Source organism: Aptenodytes patagonicus, chromosome 2 (assembly GCF_965638725.1).
Source record: "Aptenodytes patagonicus chromosome 2, bAptPat1.pri.cur, whole genome shotgun sequence".
NCBI classification, from domain to species: Eukaryota; Metazoa; Chordata; class Aves; order Sphenisciformes; family Spheniscidae; genus Aptenodytes; species Aptenodytes patagonicus.
In genome coordinates, this window is record NC_134950.1 from 51,499,335 (window position 1) to 51,510,505 (window position 11,171).

Sequence of the window (11,171 nt, forward strand, 5' to 3'; positions counted from 1 at the left end):
TTACACGTGAAGCTGACGTTGTCACGTTAAGCCACCACTTCGATTACATGGTTTCCAACACAACTGCTCAACACAACAGCTCTTTGGAACTGCTGGCTGGGGAGCAACACGAGGAAATGCAAGGAAGTCTCTTGCTCCTAAAATAAAATACAAGCAAGAACCAACTGCATTAGATCCAACTAATTTAAGAGAACACAAGTTACAAAAGCTGCTTTCAAGGACAGGTAAGTTTATCTTATTTCAAAACAAGGGGTGCCTGCACAGGTATGTTGCCAACCTTAGTAAAGTTCACTTTAACACCAGTTACAAATACAGGGCTAATTGAGACTTTCAGGTCCCAAATCAGTAAGCGAACAGTTTAACAACAAAAATATTTTAAAACAACAGTAATGTTTCAGTGCTCTCTATTCCTAAACAAGTCTCACTCTTTCACTGAACTACTCAAAACAAAGGGATAGCTTTTAAGGCAGTTACAAGGTAAGACCAAGCTTTAAAAGGAATGTTTTAGTAGGAAACTAAATGGCAACAGAAAGGAATAGTGGTTTTAAGTTTCTTAGCCTGACTATTCAGGATGACTTGAAATTCAGAAAATAAAGGGCCAAATACTACTAATCCATGCAACAGCTTTGAAAATAGTTTTTCTCTCTAAAGGCATCCTTTACAAAAATGCATTTTCTTCTTCTTCAACCCCATTTATTGAGCCCCACAGAACAGGTCACTTAAAAGTTACAAATACACATTTACAGGACTTAAGACAGATCCAGAACGGACATTATTAGAGACACTGACTGTTTAGACAGTGATCATATCAAGGTGCGTTATATTGTAGACTGGCTGTAAAAGACTGCTGAAGAGGCAGAAAATGTTAACAAAATACTGTGAAAGACACCATAGTTAAGTCTGATACTGAAATGACTTAACTTTTACATGACTTATATAACCCTTCTAATATGTTGGGGCTGTATGTTTTCAGATGAAGTATGGACTGTACTGCATGCAGGAGAACTACTTATTCCCCATGACCCTCACTCGGTACTTGAGTTTTCCTAGATGTCTACTGCAGATTTCTGTACTGAAGATGAAGAAACAAAGATGACAGCCCAACCTGGAGGCAACATCTAGCTGTGCTTCTCACTGTCTTAGGAACGAAGCTGCAATGAAGATCTGGTGGCCACCCAAGGTTACTTCACCACAGGCTCCCAGTGATGAGCTCTAACTTCTATTCTTAAATCAAATACAGTTGACTCGGACAACTGATCTTCTGGGAAGCCACAAAGATTGCCTGTTTGGGGCTTTTCTTAGGAAAACATCTCTGATTGCTCTTAGATTTCCCAGACAAGAAAGGTAGAGGGCTCATCTGTACCGCATGGGTCGAGTTGTTCAGCTTGTACACTACATCCACAAAGCATTTTACTCCATATGACAAATCATTCCAATCTTTGGAAGTCAGTTTTAGTTAATGCAAGAGGAATTCAGCAATGATCAACCCATAATCAACACTGTTATGGCAGCAACCAGAATCACTCACCACATACCCAGGCTCTCAACCAATTCATTCCGTTCACATGTCATATCACTAACCAAATAATTATATATCTCAGAAATCACCCTCTGTGCCCTTTCCCTCTGTTCCAGGGAAGTTTCTGTACTAATGGGCCTTTGTAGCAATGGCTCAGGACCAGTGACTAGCATGTAAATATTGCAGTGTCACAATGAGATGCCCAATTTTGAGTTCCAATGAAAGACACCTTGTTTTGCCCACAGATATGGAATTCATTCATTTTCAGGTCAAGAGAAAAGTTCAAAGGCCATAATCCCAATATGCTTTCATGCTACAATGGAACACAGACAGGCTAAATAAAATACAATGTTATACCCACGAGTTCTTTAAAGAAGTTGATTGCATCTGCCAACTGCACAAACACTGCACTGCAGGTTCTTGTAGAGACTCTGGCCTACAACTTTTAAGGTTGCATCAGCTTCAGATGTCTGATCACGTCACCTTTTCAAAGCCAGGAACTAGCCTTACTCACAGACAACACTGTCCAGTTGATAGCACTGTTTCACTAGCATTACTGTTTCCCAGATTGCCTGGGTTGCTGTGAGCAGCTTTTTAAACCACCACGGACCCACAACTCTGTCACACTAACAGCTCGAGGGGCATACAGCCCCAGCGAAGGCTGCTGCCTCCAGTAACTCCAACCTTTCTCCGGCAAGGTTGTGTGCTAACAGTGGGCACCAGCTCCTGAGACACCCAGTACAGGCACAGCCTTTTCAAGCATAGGGAGCCAGGAAGGGGATGAAGATATCTCTTCTAGGCAGGATGGAGCACTGTCTGATAACCTATTGTTTCAAATAGTCTGGAATAATGGACACCAGGCATCTTTCTTAAGAGACGAAACAACATCCCCTCTCCCATCCTTCCTCCAGGAACTAGACATAAAGTGCTAAAAATGAAAAAATCTGAAGCCAGGTTTCACACATTGCTTAATCAGTAAGTCTTACCCAAACTGTTGGAGGCTAGCTGCTCATCAGTGCATTTGGTGCCCAGATGGATATCTCTATTTAACAGACTAGCAATTGGGCCCCCATACTGCTGATGCCTTTTCACAGAATACAGGCATACATTTTAGAGCTCAGTTCTCCTCGACTGCACGCACAGTTGACCTTCATTACTTGAGAATACTTATATATCCACACAATTTTACAGTTATAGTAGAACTCTTGTGCAAAAATATAACTGTCCCAGTTGCAAGGTAGTATACCTTCCATTTATAGCAAACAACAGATGTCCATACCAACCATCTAAAGAAAATCTGGACATTGCATTGATTCTTGGAGGGGCTGTAAATAACTGACAGGTCATAGATGTTTTCTGGGCATAGTTCCAAGATGGCACTACTGTTTCTATTCCAATTCAAAGCATATTTATTACACTTGAATCCCAAGAGTTTGTTTTTATTGTGGGTAGGCATACGGGATTCCCGGCCAACGCTGCGTTCCACAAGGCAGAGTCTTATTTGATATCGTGAGAACATCCAGCTCTTGTTCTTGGGCCACGTCCTTCAGTAACTGGGATCATTTCCCATCAGCATCTTTGTGGTTTGCAACTTTGCTACTTGAGGCTTGGTTGCTTTCCTATCCAAGTAACCAGACAGTTCCAGGATTGTCTACAGATAAGATGATCTGACTTAAGAGTTCTCTAGGATCCAAGTTACTTCATGAAGGAGCTTCAAGTATTTGCAGAGGACTCAGCTGATGGCAGTGAAACAGTACCTCCAAGGAACCAAAGTGACACTTCCTTACTTTCAAGACAACTCCTACTGCACTGAAAAAGGCACCACACCCTCTTCTAGTTTGCTGTGTACTCCTAGTATTCACTGGAGTCAAATTCTTTAAATAGCAAGTTAGATGCTTGGCATGCTGCAGCCATATATATATACACACAGCGCACAGCTTTATAAGGACCAGAAGGTATGCCAATACTCTGCACTTACATTTCTAGAACACCATGAGCTATTAAGCTGTTACAGAGAAATCCGAAACTTACAGCATGTTGAACTATAAATCTTAATTTTAAACCAAGAGATGCTAAAAACATAACTGGTGTCTTGGTAGAGTTCTCATAAAGGACAAGATCAGCCCCTTTTAAATCTCTGTCTCCTTTAAATAAGAGGAGAATCAACTCAATTAATCCCGATTAATTTCGCAATGGGACACTTGTTTCCTTGGTGTTCACATGGGGACCAGCAGAAGGTTGAATTCCACTTAATTTCCTCTAAAAGTACATATTCACCCCTCTGTTGGATGGATTTTCACTTATTTCAAAAGGTCAAGCAAGGGCTTAACACTGAATTTTAACACTGATTACCACCTTGCTCTAAGTGGGATGGAGCAAACAAAAATTCTTGTAGAAGACACCAAAACCTTCACAGAAGTATTATCTTCTCTCTACATGGATGGTGTGGAAACTGTCACCAAAACCGTGTGATATTTTTCAAGTGGCTAGTACGCAAGCCATATATAAAGGTGTTCTGTATACACTTACTCCCTTCAATACACACCATTGGCTTCCCCAAGCAGACTGCCCAGTAATACACCACCAAGCAGTCAGCTGGACCTGGCTTCAAGGGCTCCACTTGAACTAGACAGCAACTGCCACTTGGCAAGCTGCAAGTGAAAGTCTTCAGGTGTTGTGCCAACCAGGGCATGCTGTTTCACCCACTTGTTAATCTAGCCTGGACATCCACACAAGGAACTTTGATTTCCCAGGCAACTCCTAGGAGCAGCCAGGACTAACAAAGCCATCTCCTCTGCCTCCACCAAACTGTGAGTGTACACTAGAAGATGTCTGCAAACACGAGCTATGAAAACCAAGTGCCATCATAACATCTGACTGTTCTTAGTTCACCAAATCACCCCCGTAAGATCACTGAGCTTCACAAGTTCTCCAGCCTTAACAGACCCTAGATTTGCTCATTAGCAACAAGGATCTTCCATCTGCTGCCATTTTTACCCTGCTTCAGTTGTGATCAGAGACTATTTCCTCAAGACACTGGTGGAAAAGATCCATTAGCGGACTTTGTTCCAAAGGTGACCCAGGTGGCAGAACAGACCTTAATCCTGACAATTTGAATAGCAAGCCACTTAGAAATATCTATCGTGATCTTTTCCACTTTGCAAATTATATACGTTTTTCTTCTAAAGTGATCATAGTTTTCAGAAAAGTAGCTTCATGAAAAAAGAATTCCAGAAAAAGTATTTGCCTTTGGGTTTTTGTTTAAGTGGTTACTGCAGTACTAATTCTTCATCTTTGATAGTCATCAGAAGCTTTGCAACTTACAGCAAAACTCGCATATACAACTGTAACATGCAATCCTACCCACTAAGCACAGCACAGATTTCTACCACATGGCATGACAAATACTTGGTTCTCTAAGATAACTTAAAAAAAAAAAAAATCTGGTATTGCAAACTACTCAAAACAAGCTCATGAGCTTACCTACTTTATCAGCATCTTTGGGAAAAGAATACTGAAATGTAATTAGTATTTCTTCCAGCTGTCACTTGCGTGTAGATGATGCTATTTTTACTGCTACAAGCTGAAGGGTCCTTTAAATACTGCAAAAGCAACAGAAGTCAGGCTCGCATTCTCTCTCTTCTAAGGATTAAAAAAAGTTTACTATTCACCAATCTGTAGCTGTAATTCTTTGCAGTACACTCCAGTTGATTGTAAAATCTGTACAGCATTTAACATTAATTTTACTGGGCATCATATTTCAGTGCTTCAGTATTCAGAATGCATCTGGGTTTTTTTCTGAAAACTATAAATCTAGAAGTTAGCTTTATATCTTCTGCCAAGATTTATATCTTAATTCCCACAGGGCTGTGCATTTAATGGTATGAAGGCATTGTTTTGCTAGACACATTCAGTCCTGAAAGCAAAATCAAGTCCTACAGAGCAGCTGAAATTTCTACTTGTTACAGTGGAAGACATTTACTCACTATTTTTTAAGTTTGACTTAGTTCCTCAAGCTGGCCAAAGCTTTGCTGACCCGTCCTCAGAAAAAAAAGTTGACTGGTGTCGCCTAATGTGAAGAGAAAAGTTTGCAAAGAACCCATCCTGATAAACCTGCTAAACAGAGGACACTATTGGGATATAAAAGGTTGCAACCATGTATTATTTAGCCTCTACTGGTCATCCTACACAGCAAGTATTATGCTCAGACTTCATGAGATTATCAACATCCAGAAATTGCAGACTTTGAAGGAGTTTCTAGGTTTTTTTGTTGTTGTTGTTGAAACAAGACATCTTTAGATAGCCTCCTCTTACCCAAACATAATACAAACCAAGAAGTATTTTAAAATCAGCGCTTCCTCCTATTCCAAAGTGAAGGACCAGATGCAAATATGAAAATACCAAATTCCTCATGCAGTTTTACAACCGAGAAATAACAAGAACATGACGAGGGAGATTCAGAGTACTGTACTTGAGAGGTATTAGGTCAACTTCAAAAGCAGAAGGCGGCAGCATCCAGACATTTACCAGCCCTTACCTCCTCAGGTTACCTTAGTTTCTATATCCAATTAAGAGAAACCCCACAAGACCAGGCTCCGTACCATCCCATCGCAGTTTCGGGATACCTGCATCAGCTGTCTCCCTCCCACCCACAGGTGTCCGCATGCCGACTGCCTGCCTCTTGCCACGCAGCCCTGGCCACCGGCCATTAACAGTGGTTGTGCTTTCTGAACAGCCACTATCAGCCCAGATAAGCTGCAGGCAGTGGAAAACCTGCCAGGGACAAGCCAAAATATCCAAGCGAAGACAACTGAGCTGCAAACAGAAACCAAGAACCTGTACCTGCTGCCATTCCCCTCTAAGTCAGGTGCAAAGAAAACTTTATACGGCGGACATGCCTTGCACCAGCTTACTAGTGCAAATTAAGGCAGACTTGGGGCAACTTCTCTTTGCTGACACCATATTTGTTCAGGCCCATTGGCGTTAGCAATAACGGAAAGCGTAAAACAGAAATACACACACCAGAGGCAGCTGACGCTACAGTGAAGAGCGCCGGCAGCTGCTGTCATAGCCCTGTAACCAGCAGCAGTGGCATCAGATGAGCTTTTTGAAGAGCTTCCTGCTGTAAGCAGATCCTAAGGTAACAATGGAGGATCCCTAGCATCCAGTCAAGTTCTGTATTTTTTCATCCCTCCACAAGAGAGGCAGATACATCTGCTAATTGTCCTTTCAACGCCCACCTGTAACGAGCATTCCAGGGCCAGTGATAGAATGAAAGCCACAAAAACAGATGCAGAAGTGACAAAAAACTAAGTTCAAGAAAAGTAAAGAAGAAAGGAAACCAAAGAACAACATTGTCCTTGTTATTTTCATGCTCTTTTTCTACCCTCCATTTCTCCAAAGCGGTGTGGGGCCCAAAGACACTAAGATGAGCTATAGACATTCATCATGGCCCATGGAAACCTTGTCACTCCTTCCCCTTCCCAAGCCTTTAACTATTTCCTCCTGTTAATAGCACAGTCCAACCATTTTTCCCCCCCAACATTAAGCTCAAGTTAACCAAGGACACAATTTCTTGTTAAGCAGATGGTCCATGACACAAGACATTTTGCAGTTTTGTGAGCATCAGCACAGACCACACAACCAGCAGAGCTCAGGACTGAGGCAGTACTGCTACATGCAAAGCCTTCTGAAATGCTGCTAATGTGTTCTTGTCAAAGAGGGCAACTGAGGAAGGGTCCCTTTGGTAAATCATACAAGTTCCCTCCATTTAGGAGGACATAGCCCAACCGTTCAGTCTAAGAGCTGATGGTATGTAAGGTCAAAATGCCCCAACCAAACCTTCAAGGCAGAATCTGTCCAGCTGAAGGTGTATAAAGGACACAGTCCCCAGCTGGAGTCCTACTGCGTGCTAAAACCCCCAGTGGTGGCCAGCCGTAAGCCAGGGGTGGGCTCACACCTCCTGACTGCTAGTACAGGAGATACTCTGAGGGTGAAGGAGGAATGCTTTGAGTACCAGCACTGGTCTAACAGCTGGCTACTCAGCTGAAAAGCAGTACTTTGTAGAGGCAAACACAGGAAGGTGATGAAAAAACCCTGTTACTCATGAGCAAGTCTGGGTCCTGCAAGACCTGGAAAACTTGCGAAGCTCAGTGATCTTTCCTGGGTAACTAGGTAAAGTGGCACTCGGCAGAGGGACAATCCATGCTCGGAGAGGTGAGGAGTCATACCTGGTCATCTGCCTTTCCCACCTCCTGGCTTTATTCTGGGCAAGAGGGAGGAGGAGGTAGAGATGGAAGAGAAAGAACGGCCTAAATCCATGACTTCCATGAACCCCCACTGCCCTCCAAGCCACGGGGGCAAACGCAGCTCCCCTGGTGCCCTTCCTTCCCCAGACTGCAGCCCTGTAGAAGCACAGGAGCAATGCCTGCTCCAGGTCACAAGCAGTTCACGAGTACTTCAGGATGACGAGTAAGGGCAATGCTGTCCAGCCTTCCTCAAAACAAGCCAGTTCAAATATCTCCCTTTGAATCTCAGGGGGAGGATGCTTTCTGTATGCATTTTTCTTAGCAGGTGCCACAGGTTGAATGCCACGATTTTAAAGCCAAGTGCATTTTCCCTTCTGTATTTTATCCTGCACAGATCGACTTTGCAATTTATTTGAAATACAAACTTTTCAAGCCTAAGAATTTGGTGGTTTATTCCACTTTCTTTTTTAAGGACGCTAACACTTGTAGTTTTAATGCTATTCATCTTGCATTCAAATTTCTGAATGATTTTATTATTCCTTAGAAATTGAATCCACATAGAAGACAGAGGTAGAATACTAACACTTACTCAAGCCAGAATGCATTTTTAAATCATCCTTAGGACAATTATTTAGACAAGTTTCCCTCAAACATTGATCCATTTGAAATCTGACAACTTCTATGCTCTTTCTGGAGCATTAAACTCCATACAGTTACTTTCAGTTTACAATGCTGCACAGTACCGGCACCTCTGACCTTCCAGTACAAACTCTGCTTGCTTTGTTTCTTATCCCAGGAGCAAGGAACACAAGCTGATGCAACTGAAGGGTAACGCTACTTTTGTTACACTTGCCTACTGCCACGATAAAAGTCAGATGACATTCTGCAGTATACCTTGATGTAATCAAACCCAAGCTACTAGGAAAAACAGAAGTTTTGCTAACTTGTCAAGTTCCCAAACTACAGGCAACTCGCATGAGCATTCACCTTCACGGAAAGATGTTTAACTGAATGCCAATACATTTCAGAAAGCCAAAATATTAGATAGAAAACCTGAAGATCTGGTGGGCCCTACTACAAAAAAATTAATATATTTCCATCGTGCTTCATTTCAGAGGAAAGTTGGCAAGAATTTAGACTCATCCTTGACTGCTGACTACCCAGACATTATAGCATCACGTGAGTGCTGGGAAATCTACAATGAAACTTACTGATTAAAGACAATGTTTTTTTAAATTACATTAGCATTATATATTTCCTCAAGAGGTGCATGTCTTTATCAAAGACATGGGGGGGGGGGGGGGGGGGAAGAGGAGAGAGAGAGAATGAAAAAAGGGAAAAAAATGCAAATATGTACCAGCAGCACAGGAATTAATGTAAAACCAGTCATCCTTTTAAGCAACATCCTACCTGAAAGTAACTGCAACAGATGCTCCAACAAAGGAACTGTCCTGGCAGGAAATCATTATAGCAACAATAGCAATAAAGCGATTACGTATCTCGGGGACTCAATATAGTGAGACCAAGACCAGTTGAATCAAAGTCACTTTCTTTTTCAAATAGCATTTAAATACAGCCTGACAGGGAAGAGCAACACCACCTTCTTCCTCTTGTGAGAAGGTGCAGGTAGGAGCCCTGGCTAACCCTCTGCTGCTATCCAAAGTATTAAGCCATCTTTATCAGCACTACGCAATTCCTACGTTAGTATTTTCTTTACCGCTATAGGAAGTACATCCTTAAGTGTGGTACCTCTCTAAACTCTTCGTTTCCCACGTATGCTTTATAGAAAAAAGCGTTTCAAAGGACAACACGTAATGAAATTTCAACATTACACTCCTTATGCAGGGTAATATTTTGTTTCAATCACGGTTCACATCGGCCTGGTTGTAACAGTGAAAACAATTCCTCCAGAACAGCTTGCTTGGAGGGGGAGTAAGAGCAGTACGACTTGCACCATAAATGGGAGTTACTTTGCAGTCGCTATCCCACGTTCACACTTCCCCGTGTTACTCGTTCACCCAAGTTCCACGAAAGCCTCAATTAGTCTTTTTCAAGTCACAAATTAGGGTAACTCAGCCACTGAGTTTTTGGTTAGTCCTCCTGCTCCTCGTGCTATCCAGCACAGTAAAAAGTTGCCTTAATCCAGAGACTTCCAGATCCATCCTCCAGATATGCCATAAGCACCCCAGATGCTATAAGCATCCCAAGTGCTAAATGACTTAACCCGTTGACGTTTCCAATGCCCTGCAAGACAGACAAACACCCCAACTCCCAGAAGTTCGGGGCAGAAAAGCAACTCGCCCCAAACTTTCGGCAGACCCGTGAAACTCCCCCTCCCGTAGCGGCAGCTGCCGTTCCCCCCGCCGCCCTGCCCGTTCTTCGCTACGGCTCGTCCCCCGCAGCAAGGGCAGGGCGACGGGCTGCCGGGGACGCCCGGCTGCCACCCCGTCCTGCCGACCCGCTCCCAGGCAGCGGGGAGCGCGACGTGCCAGGGAAGTCGCGACACGGGACCCAGCCCGAAGCTGGGGCAGCCCGGCAGGGCGGCCGCCCACTCACCTGGGGGCAGCTGGAAGTTGGCCGGTAACTGGAGGGTGGCCGTGGGCGGCCCCTTGGGCGCCACCGGCCGCGGGCCCCCGGAGGCGGCCACCCGCGCCACCAGGGCCCCCACGGGGGCGGCCGCCAGGCGCGGCGGCGGCGGGGCGGCGGAGGGCGCCGGGCCGCCGGGCACCTTGGCGACGGGGCTGTCCCGATCGGGCGCCGGGCCCGCGGCGGGGGCGCAGAGGAGCCCGGCGGGCGGCGCGGCGGCCGCCTGCTCCGGGTGCCCGCCGGGCATCAGCCTGACGGGGGCCGCCGCCGAGGTGCTCATGGAGGAGGAGGCGGCGAGGGGACGGGAGGCGGCCGCGTCGCGTAGAGCCCCGCGCCGCCCCGCAGCATCGCGGGCGGGGGACGCTCAGGCGCTGCCCCGGCCGCCGGTGCGCTCGCGGAAACACATGGTGGCCCCGCTCTGCCGGCTCCCGGGCGCCGCGCACGTGGGCCCGGCCGGCCCGGCCTCCCCTGCCGGCGGCGGGAGGGAGGGAGGGCGGGCCCACGCCGCCGTTGCGCCCTACTGCGGCGGCGCCCGGCCCAGCCCGGCCCGGCCCCGCCGCCCCTCAGAGCCCGCCCGGCCGCGGCGCGCCCCCGCCCGCCGTATTTATAGAGCCATGCGGACCCCCGCGCAGGCGCCGAGGCCCGGCTCCCCCGCCCCCCACCGGGTGGGGCCGCGCGCGGGGTGGGGCCGGCGCTGAGGAGAAAGTTGGCGGTACCCGACGGGTCCCCGCGGCGGCAGGGGTCTGGGGGGCCGGGGTCCACGCTTGGGAGGAGGGGGACGCGCCCACGCTGCCCCGGGACCGGGTCTCGCCCCGGGG

At 46.2% G+C, this 11,171-nt stretch overlaps 1 protein-coding gene across 1 annotated transcript in view; it reads right to left on the reverse strand.

Annotated features, from left to right (window-relative positions):
• Positions 1-10,633, reverse strand: part of TAF4B (TATA-box binding protein associated factor 4b) — a 73,097-nt gene extending 62,464 nt beyond the window's left edge. The window contains exon 1 of the mRNA XM_076332220.1: positions 10,324-10,633. Coding sequence (XP_076188335.1) covers positions 10,324-10,633 — 310 coding nt within the window. The remainder of the gene's footprint in view (positions 1-10,323) is intronic.
• Positions 10,634-11,171: the final 538 nt, after the last annotated feature.